The 21,554-nt window shown below is 38.6% G+C and overlaps 1 protein-coding gene across 4 annotated transcripts in view; it reads right to left on the minus strand.

Annotated features, from left to right (window-relative positions):
• Positions 1 to 244: 244 nt before the first annotated feature.
• The window catches only part of Rngtt (RNA guanylyltransferase and 5'-phosphatase), a 180,078-nt gene continuing 158,768 nt past the window's right edge, over positions 245 to 21,554 (minus strand). For 3 of the 4 annotated variants that reach the window (XM_057790873.1, XM_057790871.1, XM_057790872.1), the window contains 2 exons: positions 4,408 to 4,531; positions 245 to 3,181 (listed from right to left, as the gene is read on the minus strand). In XM_057790873.1, the coding sequence (XP_057646856.1) occupies positions 3,018 to 3,181; positions 4,408 to 4,531 (288 nt within the window). In that variant the 3' untranslated portion in view covers positions 245 to 3,017. The remainder of the gene's footprint in view (positions 3,182 to 4,407; positions 4,532 to 21,554) is intronic. The other variant, XM_057790870.1, reaches the window with a different exon arrangement.

Below are 21,554 nucleotides of genomic sequence, written 5' to 3' on the forward strand. Positions count from 1 at the left end.
AACATGCAGGTGATTCCAGTTTCTACCTATGTACATTATGCACAATAGAATCAACTAGAAAGGTTCCTTGTGATTAGGCCCAACCTTGACATTTTATGAATGGAAAAATGAGGGAGCAGGTAGAGAGAACAGAATCCAGGAGGCTCAGTCTGGATTTCTTTTTGGATCAAGCCTAGGGCTTTTCTCCATTATAGGCGTTTACTGCTTAGTTATCAATTTTCAAGATTTTATTGTTCTGAAAAAACTCTATACAATGCTCAAAATGTTCCAAATGTTATGTTTAAGGATAGCAAAATCCCACATACAAAAATGCATAGTCTTTACAGGACATTTACTACTAAATAGTCTAAAAGAAACCCATGAAGCATAATGTAAGAGACTACTCAATGGTAGACTGCTGAGATAGGGTAAATGCACAGAAATATATAAAGCACCTCCACTCTAGATTTCAAAAATAAAAATGGTTCAAACAACTACTGCCATGTCAATCAAGTCTCTCAGAAGGCAAAAGAGATCTTCCAAATCTTTAATCTTGAAAGTGCAACTAGTCAGATGAAGCATACTAGGTGTGGCAGACAGCAATGCAGCAGAAGGGATACCAAGTCACTGCCAGCAAGACAGGAAAGACACACTGTTATTTCACATCAGTAGTTTTATTACATTACACACTGACACACAATTAGGGAAGGAATGTTCTGGCATTTCTGAGTATTTCATGGAAAGCAAAGTCACCATCCAGGCAGTGGTCATCCACATTTTTTCCCAAACAAAAAGCAAGCTTTTACATGCAATAACTCATGAAGATAGTCTTCTTGCTCTTGTCTAGAAGACATCAATCAGCTAACGAATACACAGTGTGAGCTGAGAAGGGATGAACTGCCCTCAAAAAGAAAGGAACATTTCCTTTAGATGTCCAAGTTCTGCCTCCAGGTTTCCCCCAACAACCTAACTGTGTTATTATACCTGAGGAGGCTGTGTGTCTGGGGACTACACGGAATCTGCTGAGAAGACAATGATTATAATGCTACCATAATTGAAAGAAAAAGATAAACTGGAAAAGTAAGTCCTATACAAAGCTCTTTCCACAAAATTCATTTAAGATGTTAGAGTTACCATCAACATCTTGATTCTATTAAGATCACCGGCAAAAGCGTGTTACTCTATCTGAGAAGGGGCTGAAGGGGCTCTGCTTTTGCAGCAGCTTAGGAGCAGACCATGGATGATGCAAAGCCATTGACCCTGTTGAGGCAGACACTAGACTGTCTGGAGTCCACAGGCAGCTTTGGATCCACCATGTGAAAGACAGAAGAAACCTTGCCAATTTCCCCTCAACAATCACTGTAGCAGGCAGGAGTTTAAATCCCTTCAGTGCTCAAATATACAAAAGCAATCTAGGAAAAAAAAAACATTAAAACAGCATTTTGAATAAATTTGCTACACATTACATAACTTGGGAACAACAGAGGCATAAGCCCAAGCACAGCCCTAGTATTCCATGTAGAAAAGTACTGCAGAAGAAAAGGTTTAAAAACATTAAAACTCAGGTTCATATAAATACAGGTTTTGGTTCTTCTGTGCTACTCAAAAATTTCATCAGATACTCAGTCTGCTAGGTAGCGCATTTGGGTTGTCACTTCTGGTTGTATCAGTACAAGAATATACACTGTTGCATATACTTTAACAGATATGCTTATACATTTATAAAAATTCAGATCATGAAAATTTGTTTTAATTAAATACATATCCTTAAAACCTGTGTCTCTAAAAATAAATATATTAAGCGGTTTGCTAGTTCTGAGTTCCCTCACAAGCCAATCAGAACAGTTTTTTGTTTGTTTGTTTGTTTTTACAATGTCAGGGACCATTAGCTGCCTTTTAAACCCACTGTCTATAGTAAACACAGAAGTGAAGCCGCATCACTGAAATATCATCCCCCAGACACAAGGGCAACTGTAACAGTGGAAGCATCATCTTGTCCTCCATGATCAGTCTCTGCAATGCATTTGCATCTATCCAGTGGGAGGACAGCATTTCCTAGAGACATCTTCTTCAGTTGACATTACCTTCCAACTAAAGAAATAAGCCGCTATTGCTTCTGACGCTTTGTTTGAGGGAACTAACACAACACCATTTGTGTTTGCTATTGCTCCCAGAGATCACAGTGAGTGGTGTGTGATGATCCCACTGAGGTAAAGCACAAAGGCCCTGGCGTCTGAAAGAAGCGATATTCTGAGGACTGCAGCACACGAGGGACCTGGGCTCTATTATCTAAGTGCACATAGTAACTCAAAACCACTGCCAGGATGGAACACCAGACATCTGACACTGTGGCTCAAACAAGAGAAACGGTAAGAATACTCAAAGTACTTTCTAAAGAAAGGACACAGTTCATGGGGGGGGGGCTGTTATTGTTTTACTTTTACCTCTTACCCACCCACCCAAACACACACACACACACCAAAAACAAAACAAAAAACCTTTTTAAAACGGGATAGCCAGACCAAAATGTTTAATGTGCATAATACTTGACCTTGTCATTGTTCAGAATATAGAAAATTCAGAAATATAGGAAATGCATGATAAGTGACAGCGAGAATTTTTAATGTCACTGTCTATATTTTTAAGAGGAAAACTTAAAATCCAACTTCTAAAAAACTCAATGTGCTCACAGTTTCAGATTGCTAGTTGTGAATCAAATGTAAAGGTATCTGTTCACATACAAACAAGGCCTCTACTTCACTGACTTCAATCTGATTCAAACCTTTGGATATTTCAGTCTTCAAACTCCACAAGGTAAGGCTGAATTTATCAGGTATAAATAAAATATTTAGGTCCATGATGCACTTTGGTTCTGAGAAACCAAATGTACCAAATATATACAGGCTGGCTCCACGGCTTCCCTTAAGACACATGTGCCAGTACCAAGCCACACTTGTCTCTTTCCCCTCTGGCTGTGAAAACGAGGCGGCAGCGTTCTTCTTGCTCTTCTCTCCTCTTGAGCACGAGGTCAGGCAGGACTAGGTTGGCCGGTGCAGTCTCTTGGGTGGTGGGGGCGGCATGAGCTCTGTGTCAGGGTCCAGGGGATATTTCCGTTTCTGTCCTTGGGCAGCTGCTGCACATCTGTCAATGAACTCAAATAGCATCTCCTTGGTGACAGGGTTTGAGATGCTGTTGCACACAGCTGTGGACAAAGGGGACAACATCTCAGGTAAATCACTAAGGCAACTGGCTCAACACAGGCTGAGGGTGGTCTCCATGCAGCTCCGGAAAATCCTGGCATTTTACAGGTTAGAGGCTTTTCTAGTGGTTACTCTTTGCTGGAGCATTAATTTTAAGCAAAAATGCTAAGAGATTTTAATCCAGTACAGCACACCTCATGAAAGTTCCTATTCAACTAAAATTTTGACACTAAAGTTTTCAAGTCCTTCTCTCAGAAGGATGTTCATTCTGGGAAATACAACAGCAATAGCCACTATTAGGAATAGGGAGGTTTTTTTCTTTTCTTTGAGTAATCAAAATTTAGAAGCAATGTTTTTTATTTTATTTATCTATTTGATTTTTGGAGGGTGGGGGAAGACAATGAAATGAACTCATCTTGTCAGAGCACAGAGGCTACTTTAAAAAAAAAAATGAAAAAAAGGCCCTGAATGTGAAAGTGTATCTTTTAAGGCGAAAAGCCTGCACTGGCGCGCTCTCGCTCTCCCTCCCTCTCCCTCCCTCCCTCCCTCCCTCCCTCCCTCCCTCCCTCCCTCCCTCCCTCCCTCCCTCCCTCCATCTCTCCTCTTCTGCTTCTTGTGATCATCATCACCACCAGCAATGGACACTAGACAAACTCTATTAACCTTCAATCTTCCATTGTCCCTTTTATTGACCTTTTCCACTATGTCTACTATTAGAACACCTTATAAACTCAAATGAATTTGTGGATTTGTGGTGTTCCTCATGAAAACAATAAACTTTTCTAAATCTCTAAGGCATTCAGATTATATCCAAAGAACATTCTGAAGGACAGCAGGGCAGTTTGTATGTTTTAAAATGGCTCTCATTTACTTTCTCTCCATTGTTTGTAAAGTTATTTTAGGAACTGGGAAATTACATTTTCCCTTGCTAATTTTGTTTCTTACCATCTGGCAAATAATGGTTTTAATAGTTTTGAATAGATCAGAAATTATCGTGGTTTTCACTGTTGTTGTCATTCATTAAGTTCAACTAGTGTGCACCCGCCTCCCTGCCCTCTTCTGCCCTCGCAGGCACACAGGGCAGCTCCCAGCTCAAGGAGGACAACTTCCAATTGACTAGAGGTTAGCAAGGTTATGCCTGACTGTTTACCTCATCAAGCAGGACAGCACCAACCATACATGCCATAATACTCTGTAATTTAATGTAATGGCTACTGTTCATACTTACCCATGGCTGTGTTGTAGGCATTTGGGAAACTTTTGTCTATTCTCTGTCTCATAAAGACCCAGCTGTTATTCTCAAATTTGCATTCTATAATTTTGTTGTCGTACTGCTTTAGTTCTTTTGTCACCTGTTTTAAGAAAGAATTGATGAAAATATTTAAATCATTTGAAAGGCTTTTTGCTTCCACTATGTGACAGAGACATTAGGAAATGCCAAAAACATCTCAGTAGCTCTTCAAGAAGAGCTCTTTGTCATCTGAAGTGTCTAATCAAGCCTGAAGATACGGTGCACACTCCCAGTACACATGCTCATATATCTGACACTTCAGAGTTGTGAAAATGGCTGTCAATATATAGCAATTAAAGAAAGCTAAGCAAAAAAGCTGCCACTTCTGGGCCAAATGCAAATATGTTACCATGGGGACAATGCCTGCAATCCTGTCTGTGTTTCTCTGGCTTTCAGAAACTGGGTATACTGCTTAAGGTTCATCAACTTTCAGAATGATCTTATCATTTAAATTCCTATGCCAAAGCTCAAGAAAGTCTCTTTATTATAGGTAAAAGGACTACACGTAAAAAATAAACACTAGCATCAGTCCAACAGGCAATGTGCTTCCTAAATTTTAATTTTCAGGCAGTGATAATTAACCTAAACCTACTTGTTAGGCTATTTTCCCTTTTCATCTTCCCAGAGAGTATGGATTTAGAGAGGAAACTACTTTGACTTTAGCTGGTGTGTTTCTTGGCTTCTTTACTTCAGATGATTGAATATGGATTACAACATACTCTATCAAAGCCACCAAGTCTCCATGGTAACTATGGTAAGTTTTAAAAGATATTCCATCAGGCTGGGAGAATGGTTTTCATAAAAGGAACCTAAGCTTATCTTTGCACTTTTCCAATCAAATGCCAGTCATGGTAATATTTGAATTCCGTCTTCATCCTTCAGAACTAACAACTCTCTCTCTCACACAATACGGTAGATTGTAATCACTAAACTTCATTAACATTATTTGAAATGCTCGCATTTTCTGCCCACATATTCACTACCACCTAGGAAGATGAAGGGATGCAAATTTTTAAAAGCTGCTTTCAATTCACAGATTAGGGAGGGTGTGTCATGATAAAAACTTTCAAACTGCCAAACTGCTTTCCTTCCTTCTAGATGAGTTGCTTTTGCTGGATCGTTTGCAATTTCAACAGGCCTAACAACAGGTCCAACAGGCTCAGGATGTCCAGCCATCTGGCTCAGTGTGCCCTCAGATAATCCATACTCTAGTCTCCCTTCCCTGATTTAGCAGGAGTCCATCTCCTTGTACTCTTGACTCATTACTCATATGCAGGCACTGGGCAACTCATTCAATCTAGGCAACCACTTCCAGGTTATGCCATGTAAGGTTTAACAGAATTGAATTTCTAAATCTTTCAAACTCTACATTTTCTAATCTCTAAAAGCAAAGGAGGGAAGAAAGTACCTGATACACAACAGAAAATCAGTAAAAGTATAACTAAATAGAACATTTTTAAAAAGCCAACATCCTGTCTAAACATTTTAAGGGCACAGTTTAGCAGTACTAGACACATTCACTGCTGTATAGTCAACTTTTCTAGCTTGTGCACCTTCCAATACTACAATTTTGCACCTCCTACATACCTAGACCTTCCTGTTTTCTGCTTGTGATTTTCTACCCTTTCTACTTTATACATTTCAAATGAGTAGGGCTGCATAGTAATCATGTTTCTAAAGCAGTTTATTTTGCTTTAGCACAGCATCCTTGAGGTTCATTCATATTGTAGCATGGGACAGAGTTCCTTTTTAGGTTACATAATATACCATTATAGACATGCATTAAATTTCTTCAGCCATTCATCTGTTGACGGACATTTTTCTACCTCTTTGCTACTGCAGCTAACGCTGTGAGAAAATAAGGGTATGAATATCACTTGGAGAACCTGCTTTAAATTCTTTTGGGTATATACTCAGAAGTGAGACTGCTGGATCATATAATAATTCAAGTTTTTAATTTTTCAAGTAATTTTTATGCTATTATCCAAAATGGCTAAACCATATCGCATTACTGACAGTGCATCCTTTGATGCTGGCCATCCTGACAGGCGCCAGATGTTATGACACTATGGTTCTTGGTTGCATGTACTTACCGGATGTATACCTTTTCTGGAAAACTACCTATTTAACTCCTTTGCCATTTGGGGAGAGGGATAGGTGTGTGAAAGAGGGTCCCACTTTGTAGCCACCCTGGCCTCAAACTTGTGATCTGTCTTAGCCAAGTGCTAAAATCAGAAGCCTTTGTTCAGATACATTTACGTATTTTTTTAAAAAAATTTCATTAGCATATGTTAACTATAAAAATTAACATAATTCAGTTGGAGGTTTGCATCTGTGCACATGACATATTTGACCATAATTACTTCTCCCATTTCCCTTCCCTTGTTCCCCCAGTGAACTACAGGGTAAGAGATCTTAACCAATTTCTGTAGTAGGAGCTGCGGGCTGTGTTCCTGCCGCCCCAGCTCCTGGTAGCCTAGCTAGCTTATGCCCCAAAATAACAACACGCAAACTCTACTCATTTAAACACTGCTTGGCCCATTTCTATTCATGTGTGTAGCACCCCAAGGTGCACTTACCGGGAAGATTCTAGCCTACGTCCATCCTGGGTCGGAACTTCATCGCATCTGCCCCAGAGAGGAGAGCTATCAAGTCTGAGCTCACTTCCTCTTCCTCCCAGCATTCTGTTCTGTTTACTCCACCCACCTATGTTCTAACCTATGAGGGCCAAGCAGTTTCTTTATTAGTTAACCAATGACCTTCCTCCATCAAATTTCCTTTTATTTTGATGCCCTGCCCACTGGGTTCCACAAAAAAGAAAACTTGTCATGCTTTTTCTACTTACTTGAATATGAATTCATATATATTTAGCTTGAGTAATTTATTATTTTAACAGGGGATATATATTACAGAACAATTGGAAGACAAATTTAATAGATATTAATATTTGAATGACAAGATATTTTAGTTATTTTGTACTCTTTTTTATTTATTTTTGAGTTTGGGTGCCTATATTTCTAATCAAGGATTTGGTGTTGTTGAATTTTCATTAACTCTCATCAGATAATATAATTCTTTTCTTCCATCCTATAGACCACCTTTCTGCTCTGATGACAAGAAGCAGAGTTTTTAAGTTTGATGTCCCTATTCATTTTCCATTTTGCTGATTGTGATTCTAGTGTCATCTAATAAGTTACTGCCAGACTTTTTCCCAAAGTGTTCCTATCTTTGCTTGTTTTGTTTTTTTAATCCTTTGATACTCAATTGTTTAAGGTCTTATGCTTGAATTTTTAATTGAGTTTGGAGTTAATTTCTTACATGGTAGAGGAGCGAGGTTTATGTTCTTTCTTTTGCACGTTCAGTTTTCTTAGAAGTTTTTATTGAGGAAATCAGCTTTTCCTGCTGTGTAGTCATGCTACCTTGTGCAATATCATTTGTCTGTAGGTTGTGGACTTATTTCTGGACTTCCTATTCCACTGACCACTATAGTTGCTTCTGCTATTGTTTGAGAGAGAGGTTTCCTATATAGCTCAGCATGTCCCCAAATTCATGAATTTTCTGTCTCAATCTCTGAAGTCCTATGAGATCACAGGTGTGTGCCAGCACATCTGTCTTTTGGAGGTGGGGGCTATTTTGTTAGATCCTGTGATCTACCTGTCTTTGTCAGTGATGAAGTGTGACATTTAAACCACTGCAGCTCTGCAGTAGGCGGAAGCCAGGACTCCAACCTTGTTATTTGTTAGCTATGTAGAATCCCTGAGAGTTCATGTGAATTCTAGCACAACTTTTCCCCTTCTGCAAGAGATAGTTAGGGTTTTGATAAGGTTGCACAGCATCTGAAGGTTGCTGTAAGTTCTATGGGATCATATAACGACTCAATAGCTTTCTCCCCTTAGTTGTATCATCTTTTACTTCTTTTAACAAGAACATTGCTTATTTATCGTGTTGACATGAAAAGGTACTCTGAAAGCAGCTGTCAACAAAATTATATCTTTGGCATTTTAAAAGAATGTTATCTAGCTTGCTAGTCAACTAGTACAATTGGTTCTTTCACTGGCTAGCAACTGGGGGTTAAGTATCATAGAGTATCACTCTTGTGTTCTCAGTTTCAGACTTGTTTTAAATTATGTGTGGTTTGATCTGACTACATCAATTGAGTAGCATTATTAATTACCTACTGCAGCTGCTTGGCTAAGTACTGGGAATCCAGGAAAATCTTTCTAGAAAATGCATGTACCTGTTACTACTAACTTTAATTTATGTCCATATTCAACAAGAAATGGTTCTATATACATTATATTCCCACTAGAGACAGGCTTCAAGGTAACATCTGATTGGATGGTAAATATATTTAACTGGTAAAAATAGTATCTCTCATATATGCACAAACTAAAGTTTCCACTAATGGTCTCATTGAAAAAAATGAATGAGGTACAGGAGTGACTTAATTTTAGTATCCATATTCATCTTCAGCCAATTACATTACCACTGACTAAAAGAGGACCCCTGTCGGTCTTCTATATCAACTCTGTTATCCTAGTTCGAGTTAATGAGTGCTTAATAGTAAAAAGAATAAAATATTTACAAATTAGAATCACACTATACCCATTACTATATTATAAACTGATTTAATAATCTGAATGAGAACACATAATAAAACCTCAAAAGCCATGCTAAGTGTTGGCAGCTTGCACAAAGAGGGTAGGAATAGTTCTATTTCTGGTGGTAGGACAGGGGCCTGCAGGTCAGCCGGCTGTATCAAGTAGCTTCTGTTTGCTCTGATGTCATTAAAACAAAAGAAAATTACCCATATACCAAGAAGGCCATCAGGAGTTCCTACTTTCTTAATATTTAACAAGGAATGATTTTAGATTGACAGAAAAGTTGCAAAAGGGGAATTTTCTATTTTATTCTGCTACTTTCTGCTAACATTTACATTCCATTTATCAGTGTATAGCTACCAACTGTAAAAAATTAACACTGGTATAACATAAAGACTATCAGGACTTCTGTGTCATTATCTATAATAGGACTCAATCCAGAAAACCACCTGGATTTAATTGCCACATACTAGTTTCTCCCAATCTGTAGCAATTACTCAGACAGTCCTCAGTTTTTTCATTACTTACTGATGCTCTGTAACCCAGGCTGGCCTCTTATCATGGTACCCTCCCACCTGAGTCCCCTCAAGCTCTGGGATTATAGGCCTGCGCCATCACACCCAGTTCCCTGGATACTTAAAGAATGCCAATTAGAAATTTCATGAATGATGTTCAAAGTAGGACTTTTCCCCCCCGTTTGCTCCTGGTAAAGAACTTCTGGGTGTAGCAAGGAGTGCCCTCTGGTCCTGCCCACACTACACTAGCTCACGGTGTTACTGGTGACAGCAACTCTACTTAGTCAGGGTGGTTATTCGCCAGGTTTCTTTTTCTTCTCTATTGACTGGTGTGAGTCATGTGCTTAGTCTCACTTATGAAAGTCTGCTTCCTGGAAAGAGGTTATTAAAGATATGTGGGGTTCACTTCTTTCACTTATTGTTAAAATCCATGTGTGTGGATGCTTTGCCAGCATGTTTGTCTCTGTGTACCACTTGAGTGCTTGGTGCCAGCAGAGATTAGAAAAGGAGTCAGAACTCATGGAACTGGAGCTACAGGTGGCTATGAATGACCCTGTGGATACAAGGAATCAAACCCAGGTCTTCTGGGAGAGCAGCCAGTACTCTTACTGAGCCATCTCTCCAGTCCAATGTGGAATTTATTCATAACATAATGAATAAATTTCCTAGGCATATCTTCTGAGGCTATGCATATACCCCATTTCTTCAAATTTCGGTCACTGTCTTTAGCACTCATCCATCCACAAACCTGCCTACAGAGATTACTAAGTGAAGTGTTCCGGGGGACTTTTCTACTCCCTTCTTTCCTTATACACTCACTAACCGGCTTCTGCAAGGAAGACCTACCCATTTCCTCTAGATGGCTAGTAGTACAGACTATAGTTTTGTTTTGTTTTTTTACTTTTTATTTTATTTCTTTTGCATACCAGTCACAGTTTCCCTTCCCTTCTGCTCTTCCATTTCCCCCCCGCCACCCCGCCCTGCTGCTTCTTACTCACTCTTCAGAAATGATAAGGCCTCCTATGGGAGTCAACAAGGACCAAGCTCCTCCCTACTGCATCAAGGCTGAGCAAGGCATCCCACCTCAGGAAATGGGTTCCAAACAGCCAGCTCATGCACCAGGGACAGATCCCACTGCAGGGGACCCTCAAACAGACCAAGCTATGTAACTGTTGCCTACATGCAGAGGGCCTAGTTCACTCCCATGCAGGCTCCCTAGCTGTTGGTCGAGTCTGTGAGCTCCCACGAGCTTAGGTCAGCTGTCTCTGTGGGTTTCCCTGTCATGATCTTGACCCCGCTCCTCCTCATTATATTCCCTCCTCCTCTTCCACTGGACTCCTGGAGCTCAACCCAAGCTGTGGATCTCTGTATCTACTTCCATCAGTTACTAGATGAAGGTTCTATGATGACAATCTGATTACAGAAGGCCAGTTCAGGCATCCTCTCCACAATTGTTAGGAGCCTGAACTGCGGTCATTCTTGTGAATTCCTGGGAATTTTTCTGGCACCAGGTCTCTCCCTAACCCCATTATGGCCAACTCTATCAAGATATCTCTTTCATCGCTCTCCCTCTCCATCCCCTCCTGTTAGGATTCAGGCATTATTCTGGCCTGCCCTCTGTCACCTGGCAGAATGCACTCAGGCAGAACCCTGGCCAGCTCAGGGTCCTATGGCTGCTATGTCACTATGTAGTCTGTGTGCATGCGCTACAAGCCCCTTTAAGGCGCACACCTTTAATCCCAGCACTCGGGAGGCATAGGCAGGTGAATCCCTTTGAGTTCGAGGCCAGCCTGATCTACAAGAGCTGGTTCCAGGACAGCTAGGACAGTTTCACAGGGAAACCCAGTCTCGAAAAACCAAACCAAACCAAACAAAACAACAACAACAAAAAGAGATAGGCAATTGTGCTGTTCCTGTCTCTCCCCTGCCCCTTGGGCCACCCGTTCCCAGAGGTTGGTTTCCCTCCTCCCCTCCCTCCTTTTCCCATTCCCTTTCTCTCAATAAAACCCCTCCACATGAGCAAGGTCTGTATGGCATGACTGTCTCTCACCCTCCATGGAGCCCCTGGGCTACAATCTGCCAAGGTACCTCTTGCACTATTTTACAACACCTTCTGCAACTCAACTACCCCATCCCTTATGTTTCCATCTCCAATTCTCTCCTCTCTATATCAGGAAAGCTCATTTATTTCCCCTTCCCAGGGTGATCCATGCCATCTTATACCTGTCAGAATGGCTAAGATCAAAAACACTGATGACAATTTATGCTGGAAAGAATATGGAGTAAGGGAAACACTCCTTCACTGCTGTCGGAAGTGCAAACTTGTACAGTCACTTTGGAAATCAGTATGGTGGTTTCTCAGAGTATTGGGAATCAATTTACCCCAAGACCCAGCTACATCACTCTTGGGCATATACCCAAAGGATGCTCAATCATACCACAAGGACACTTGCCCATCTATGTTCATAGCAGCATTATTTGTAATAGAACCTTTTATCTTTTTTAAAGATAAAACTCTGCTTCTTGATAATTCAAGAATAACAATAATTCAATAATTTATACCTCTACAGCATGACGTAAAGTGGATTTTAAAAAACAGCTAAAGAGCCGGGCGGTGGTGGCGCATGCCTTTAATCCCAGCACTCGGGAGGCAGAGGCAGGCGGATCTCTGGGACTTCGAGGCCAGCCTGGTCTACAAGAGCTAGAGCTAGTTCCGGGACAGGCACCAAAGCTACAGAGAAACCCTGTCTCAAAACAAAAACAAAAACAAAACAAAACAAAACAAAACAAAAAAAACAGCTAAAGAAAATTAATTTAAAATTTTGGGTTTTATGATCTTCGTTCATTTTTTAGTATTTATAATCAGAGAAAATAAAAACAACTCAGAAATGAAATGATAAGTTTTCCACATGGTACCAAGAGATGTGAATAAAGCTGACTTCCTCTAAGAACTACTTCATCAGAGTAGAGCCGTGATAGGACTGCCTTTACAAAACACTCGGAAGCATGCCAGAACCTTTAAAATAACCTCCACTACTATCTACTGTCACTTGGGCGTCTATAATAAACTGCTTCCCAGTACCATCCCTGTATTTGTTGGGTAGCAGCACAGCAACAGGAGATGTATACTCAGGAATGATAAGGTCTCTAAACCATTCATCCAGGTCTTAAGCCACGAAGATTAAACAATTAAAGAGCGGAAAGTTACAAATCCCACTTTGTTTATCTTAAAGTCATTATAGACATATTACAACTTGAGGATATTAAATTCACATTAAACTACAGTTTAATACCTCCCAATAAATTCAAATCATGTTTATTATTCAAAATAAAATCAACTGGCATATAAAATAACTGGACAGGTCAATTGCAATGCGATAGCAGTGGTTTCTTTTTTCTTCTCTGTATCTACTAATTTTCAACATTCCAGCACTTTACAATCTTTTTTGTTTAATTTTTCATTTATTTTCACTTACTTAGATTTTAAATACATAATTTATGTTTTTGATAATTTCAGACATGTACACAATTTATTGTGAGCATATTAACCTCTATATCCTTCTTATTTTCTTTCAAATTCAGTTGATTCTCTTTTACCCAAGTAGTACCTCCAACATGTTCATGTCTTTTTTGTGTTACCCACTGAAATTTAAAAGGTTCACTGAATGAACATGGTTAAGGTCTATTATTTACTGTAGCCTCTCTAATTTACTAGTAACTACTACATTAAAGAAAAATGACTTCCCTCTTCTCTCTAGAAGGGGGCACTGAAGAACTTCATTTTCTACAGGTATTTTCAGGTACACATATTTGTTTTTTTTTTTTATTGAAAAAATTTCCACCTCCTCCCCGCCTCCCATTTCCCTCTCCCTCCCCCCACTCCTCTCCCCTCCCCCCATTCCTCCCCCCCTCCCCCCACTCCTTTCCCCCTCCCTCTTCAGTCCAAAGAGCAGGCAGGGTTCCCCGCCCTGTGGGAAGTCCAAGGTCCTTCCCCCTCCATCCAGGTCTAGGAAGGTGTGCATCCAAACATGCTAGGCTCCCATAAAGTCAGTTCATGCAGTAGGATCAAAACTTTACAATCTTGCCGGGTGGTGGCGCACGCCTTTAATCCCAGCACTCGGGAGGCAGAGGCAGGCGGATCTCTGGGAGTTCGAGGCCAGCCTGGTCTACAAGAGCTAGTTCCAGAACAGGCTCCAAAGCTACAGAGAAACCCTGTCTCGAAAAAAAAAAAAAATACAATCTTAAACATACCATTTTAATAAAGATAAAAATGATCAGGCTAGCTTTTGAAACAAAGGTATAAAAAACAATAGATAACAGTTAGCTAGGAGACAATTCCTCATAGCTCCCAAATAGCAATGAAGACTAAGAGCTAAACCAACTTGCAAGAGAGCACATGGAAGCTGCAGTACTGTAGAAGAGCTGTGATTGTCTTAATGTTTTAGTGAAACACTGTGACACGTGCTCGACATAATGCAACCATGCAAATTATTCGTCAGAAGGAATACAAATTGTTTCTATCAAGCAAGGGTTCTTAGTGTATTAGTAGATCTTTGCAAAACTGAATAGTTAACAGTTATTTTGATTTAAAAAAAAAACACCAACTGTATGAAAAATAAATCAATGTGGAATAGAATATAAGGATGTTGATACTTGATTCCAAGGCTTGAGATGTTATTTCAATGCATGCTATATTGTTTGTGTAGAACAAAATGTTTAGCTAACTCAATCTATCTGCTGAATAAATGGGGCTGTCAAGCATTTCTTTAAGACTTAGCTCAGTGTCTGTGGGAATGTAAAAAGAGAAAGTGGAGTAACTTCTGTCTTCAACTATTTTCCTCCATCCTTTTCCATATCCCAAATCTCTAAATCTACTTATTAACTTATATAGAGTGTATGGGAGGGCAACTAATCAAGTAATTGCAAATACTGCTTGAGGTGCTGAAACCATGGCACAACGAGATCCCAACCCCTCATCTAGATCACACATAAGTCACTCATTTCCTCCTTGTCCTAGTACTTGCTCTAGAACAGACTCTTGGGGAACAGTACTTACTAAATGCAAGAGGTCATGAGCCTCAGCTCCTCAACCAGCTAATCCTGCGGACAGACAGATGGCTAAAGTAAACCAGGGCTAGGATATAGCACCACAGCTGAGAACTCTTAGCTACTGTTCCAGCACCATGCCTGCCTGTTGTCAGCTCACTGCCACAATCGTCATAGACTCTGTAGTGGTGTGAATAAGATTGGCCTCTACTGGCTCATATCCTTGGATGCCTAGGGAGTGGCATTAGGAGGTGTGACCCCGTCGGAGAAGTATGTCTCCTGGGGTGTGCTTTGGGGTTTCAAAAGCTCAAGCTAGGTCCAGTGTGCCTCTCTTTTCCTGTGGCCTGTGGATCTAGATATAGAACTTTCAGCTACTCTCCAGGACCATGTTTGTCTACACACCTCCATGCTTCTTGTCATGACAATAATGGACGACACCTGTGAGCCTGTAAACCTGCTCCAATTAAATGTGTTCCTTTATAAGAATTGCTGTGGTTGCGGTGTCTCATCAGAGCAATAAAAACCCTAATTAAGACAAACTCTACCCCTCTGAAAAAATGAGCCCCAAATTAAATATATTGTTTTATAAGATGACTTGCTCACAATGTTTTATCATGGAAATAGAAAAGTAACTGAGTAAAATACATGAGAATAGACTGGAAAAAAGAAAAACATGCTTCAAATTAGTGATGAGCAATGGGTCCAAAGACCTATGGTAAAAGCTTACATAATCTTAGCGTACTAAAGGACCAAAATAAAGACAACTCAGAGTATGATGTGTGTGTAAGAGAGGTCACCTATGAGCCCTTCAGAGTCTCAAAATAGTTTTGACACACACCCAAACTCTTACAGTCTACAAACTCCATTCCATAAGCTTTCATATTCTAGTTTCCTACCTGATATAATTTGCTTTTGAAGGATAAAACTAGGGTCTCAAGCTTGCTAATTACCATAGAAATACAGGCCCTACCCCTATTACATACCTTTATTTGAACATTCCAAAGACTTCTCAAATCTAACATGTTCAACTTGTCATCTTCTTCCAAATCTATTTCTTCTTGTCATTGTCTAAAAAATGGCAGTATTACTCACCCAATTCATGGCAGAAACTCTGGTGCCCTGACTCTTCCTCTTCATTTTTCCTTCTATTCAATCCATTAGAGGGCTTATGGATTCTACCTAAAATCTGTTCTGTCTATTTATTCTACTACCCTGGTTTAAAATTCATAGTCCAAGACACTGCTCTCACAAACTGTCTCCTATCCCATCAATTTTTATATAAAGCTAGACTGACTTTAGAAAAATAAAAACCTAATTATAATTCTCACTTAAGAGAAAATATCTACCAGGCTGGAAAGAGAAAAATACATTTGTCATGATTTACAGAAAGCAACACTTATATAGAAGGAATATATAAAGAGGTTTTTTAACAATTATAAGTTTAACAAGGTTACAGAACACAAGGATATAATATACATATATATATGACCTCTATGTAATATATATATATATATATTAGAAATCACACAAACACACATATATACAAACTAGAAACCACAATCACAAAATACTTAGGTATAAATTAAAAATTCAGCGGGTCATGGTAATAGAGACCTATAATCCCAGTTATTATGGAGAATGAAGCAAGAAGATTTCTGCAAGATTAAGTCGAGCCTGAGCTAGTTAAAATCCTATCCAAAAACAAACAAAAAAAAAACAAAAACAAACCACCACCACCACCCGCAAAAAAAACCAAGATTTTGAAAATTGTAACACCTACACACTGCCAATTACAAAATGCCAGTGAAAGAAATAAAGGGAAGTAAATAAATGCAGTAATATATTCATAGATTGAAAGGTCCAATACTTTACATCACTTCTTCCCAAAATGATCTACAAATTCAACACAACTACAAGGGAAACCTTAACAGAATTTTTTATTTACTAAATACTATGAAGCCCAGGATGGGCTTGAATGTAATGATTTTTCTACCTCAGTCTCTAACTGGTGAGATTTCAGGCATGTACCACCTGCATGATTAGAATTTCTATTAACAGACACAGACAACCTAATTTTATATGAAAGCCAAAGGAACTAGGATAGTCAAAATAATTTTTAAAAAGAACAATGATGAAGAAGTCATACTAACCTCAAAGTTAAACACAGAGGCCTAGCAATCAAGACTCTACAGTACTGCTCTATTAGAAACTACTGACAACATGAAAGACTACAAACAAGCAAATTAAATGAGCTCTCACATATCAGAGGGAGAAAATGTCAAATGATATAATCACTTTGGAAAATAGTTTGGCAGTTATTTTGTTCAACCCACACTTAGCACAAGAACCAGCAACTTCAATCTTAAGTATTTTCCAAGAAAAGAGAAAGTAAAAATCCATATAAAAATTGTATATTTTAAGTAGATTTTTAAAATAATCATTTTAAATAGGAACCAAGCCTGACAAGGCTGTTCATGCCTGTAATCTTAGCACTTGATAAGCAGAGGAAGAAGAGCAGGAGTGAGATCATAGTTATTAGCCTGGGTTATAAGACTCTATCTTAAAAGAATATATCAAAGAATATGACAAACACAACTTTAGCATAGCACAACACAGAAAATAATATACAACCCCTTCGTCTGGTGAACAGATAAAGTACAGTAAGGTTATACAATGAAATATTATCAAGAAATAAGATCTATGGGTAAGTTCAGTAACATGGATGAATTTCAAATGAAATGTGTAGTATTTAAATAATAACACTCTATAAACTATTAAATAAATCATTTCACAGGACATGGTGAAGAACATAGTTACAGAAATAGGTGAGTGGCAGAGCTGTAGAGATGGCTCAGAGGTTAAGAGCACTGGGTGATGTCTCTGAGGTCCTGAGCTCAATTCCCAGAAACCACATGGTGGCTCACAACCATCTATAATGAGATTTGGTGCCCACTTCTGGCATGCAGGCAGAACACTGAATATATAGTAAATAAATAAATCTTTTTAAAAGAGATAGATCGGTGGCAATGGGTAAAGAGAGAAGTGAAAAAGGACAAGGGAGTATCTTATGAGAATTTTGGAGGCAGGGGTAACTGCTCTGCCTGAGCATTTCAGTGGTACTGTATCCTATATGGACGTCTAAACTCACAAAATTGTACACCAAGAAGCAAATTTATTATAAACAAATTTTAATGTGAATTTAAAAAAAGAAATTTAAACTTTTTAGTGTTTAAAAATACAGGTAAATTTAATTATATCCTCTATCAATTGATTCTCCCTTCAAAGGACTAAATGAAGCAGCCCCTTTCACCATTCTGACTTATATAAATTATTATAGTGCACCTTACACTTTTCACTTATACTGTACAGCATTATCTGTAAATTAGTTGTTCATCTGCACACCAAGTGACTAATGATTACTGGCAGTCACTTCATTGGTATTGAGCACTGTTCAAAGTGCTTTATACAAATTAACTGTTTTATACTTAGAACTCTAGGAATTAGGTGCTATTAGTAGACTCATTTTATATACAAAAAAACAGGCACAAAGCAGTTATCGACAGTGGAGAAACATACTATGTCTACAAGATTCTTTAATATATTTAATTTAGGCTGTATAAAATCCAGAGAAATTCTAGATCCAGAAACCAAACTTAGAGAATTTATATAATTTATATAAGGATGGAACTATTGTGTTTTATTATCATAACTCAAATTCTTGAACTGAGGGTGTGGCTCAATGGTAAAGTACTTTTCTGGAGTGCCTGAAAGCCTGGGTTTGATCTCTAGCACTGAAAATAAGTAGGTAAATAAAATAAAACCAAGGACTTTGTACATCAAAAATTTGTACTTTTTTTTTTCCTCCCAGGAATCTGAGCTTTAGGTAGATAAGATATTGTAAAAAGCCAAGGTAGAATACACTTATGGACAGTTTTACTTCTGGCATAATAAACTGTATTAATCAATTACTTCCAAAGATAACATTTCACTTGAGAAGTCCGTAGGCATGGGATGAACTGATGCGTGACTGATGAAGGGCAGTGGACATTAACATATTGGCTGAGCTTTTCCTTTTCTTCCCAAGTGTTTATCAGTCTGACCTGTATCATTTTTACTGTTTGCTATTCCTCATGCAGCACTACCAGAAATCATAGCAAATTACAGGATTTCTCAGTCATTAAGGATTTACAATAGGTTAATTTTAAAATGGGCTATATCTCACAGCTGCAAAGCTTTTGTTTGAGTTTTAGACCAAATGAGAAGTCATTATTAGAATAAATGACCTTCCAATGAGAATGACTAGCAAATATGAAAAGATTCCAGTAGAGACAACACCACCTCTGCCAGGTAAGGTTAGTGAGGTAATGGCAATGGCTCAGTAAATTGAGTGTCGAACTCTATGATGCAAAACACTGCCTCCCTGTCTGTTTAGTACCAAGCATTGTGAGAATTATAAACAGACCATGAATTTGTTGCATTGCTGAAAATAATAGAACAAATAAGCAAGGAAAGCTTATCCTTCTAATATGAGGCTACAACACAACATGCATATCTAATAACCATAAATACAATGGCAGGCCTATTTGATCTTACTTGGTTTTTAAAGATACCTTTGGTGAAATTAATATATGTCATTCAAAAAGTACAGGATATGAAGGCGATCTGGCTCTGAAATCTGTCACCTCATTGCTTGCCAGGACTGATTTGGCTGATCTGGTTGGTTAGGCAGGTGTCCTCATCCTCCCTCAATGCCCCAAGTGTATCGGCCTGAAGCTGAGTATGTTGTTGGAGAGGATGACCTTCCTCATTAGAGGACGGTTCTTTGGTCAAAGGTATATGAAGAGCTATGCTTCACTGCTGGAACCTCCAAAAATACTCAAGTATATTTGCCATATTGAATTTGATTAACAGTCTATCAATTTATTTTATTTAAAATTTTCTACGTAATATATATATATATATATATATATATATATATATATATATATATATATATTGGATTTTCAAGACAGGGTTTCTCTGTGGTTTTGGAGCCTGTCCTGGAATACAATATATTTTTATTATGTTCTTTCTCCTACTCCAATTCTTTCCAGACTTGCTGTACTCCTTACCCAACCAATAGGTTCATTCTCTCTCTCAAAACATAAAACCAAATGTCAAAACAAACAAACAAACAAGATTTAAAAAAAAAAAAAAACATGGAGTCCATTTTGTTTTGGCCAACTACTCCTGGGCCTGGGACCCAAGCAACTTGCTATATAGTAACTGAGTATAAGCAAGCAAGGTATTTTTCTCAGCCAGTTTGTTGTTGTTGTTGTGTTTGGCAGGTTGCATTTTGTGGTTACATAGAAAGGACCAATTATTTTACTACTTAACTCAAAAGATAATCTTCTAAGATTCTCTAGCTTGTCCTTCTATTAGATGTGTGATTAGTAAGATACTCCCTGATTCTCTAGCTTGGCATTTTGCCAAAATGATAGTGAGGATGTAGAGAAAGGGAAATCCCTGCTGCCTGTTGATAACAACCACTGTGGAATCAGTAAGGAATTTTCTCAAAATAGAAGTTTCATATGACTCAACTACACTACCCACTCTTGACATACGCTTTTTCCTAGTTTTTATTGCCAACTTGACACAAAAGAGTCACCAGGAAAAATGGAACCTCAAATGAAGAACTGGATCTATTTGACTAGCCTGTGGCCCTGTCTGTGAGACTGTGCACTGTGGGCACCATCCCTAGCAAGTAGGCCTAGGATGTATAAGAAAATCAGCAGATAGCAACCAAGAGAGTGAGCCAGTAAGTCACACAGTGATTTCAACTGTCTTGTTTCCTTCAAAATAATCTAGGAGCAATAATCCTTCAATGCAAAGTTTGGCCTTTTTTCTCTTTAGAAAAAGAACAGATCTTGCATTTTTCAAGCCCATTTATGTTTTCACTGTAGTATCGTTGTAGTTTTTGCTTGTTTGTTTGTTTTGTCTTGGTTTGTTTTCAAGACAAGGCTTCTCTATGTAGCTTTGGAGCCTGTCCTGGAACTCAATCTGTAGACTAGGCTGGGCCTTGAACTCAAAGAGATCTGCCTACCTCTGCCTTCTGAGTGCTGGGACTAAGGGTGCACCACTGCCACCCATGTAGTGTGGGTGTTTTTTTTTAAATCAGTTTAACTTCCTTTTACAATAAGTTGGTGAAAAGAGTCTCTAAAATTTTATACCGGATTTCTCTCTCCTCTCACATTTTAATGTTTGTCTGTTTGCTTGAGTTTGAATCCAGACCCTCTAACATGGCACGCATACTCCCTACATTCTCAGCCCTTTTATTCTGGGGCAGAGTCTCAATAATATGCCCAGGTTGGCCTTAAACTTGTGATTTTTCTACCTCAGATTACAGACGGGCATAGCTTTTTATACTAGTTAAAAAACTTTCCATCTCATTTGCAAAAATTTGCTATTTTTAATATGTATTTATCTTTTAAAAGAAAATTTTGTTGTCCGTTGTAAAATATTTACAAGGCATGTCACTGAGTATTGAAATCGCTTCCAGATTGGAGGCTATCTCACTACTGTTTTTAAAATACAAACAATATATTTTGTAAACTTGTGAATTTAAGTAAAACTTTAATAAAAATACCAGATTTTAGAAAATTCTCTTTTGTTTTTTGAGGTAGGGTCTTTGCTAAGTTTCCTATGCTGGCTTCAAACTCTGTATTACCTACACTGGGCCTGAACTTGCAGTCTGTATTTTGGGAGGATAGGTATCTTAATTTGAAAGTGAAACTATCTCATGATCTAATGATATTGCTAGTGCTAAAGCGACTGCTCAGAAGTTAGGCGTAGACCCACGTACATTTCCTACCTAGCACTCATGTCAGGTGGCTCACATCCTCCTCTAACTCCAGTTTCAAGAAATGTGATGCCCTCATCTGGC

Source organism: Chionomys nivalis, chromosome 16 (assembly GCF_950005125.1).
Source record: "Chionomys nivalis chromosome 16, mChiNiv1.1, whole genome shotgun sequence".
In the NCBI taxonomy this organism is placed as follows: Eukaryota; Metazoa; Chordata; class Mammalia; order Rodentia; family Cricetidae; genus Chionomys; species Chionomys nivalis.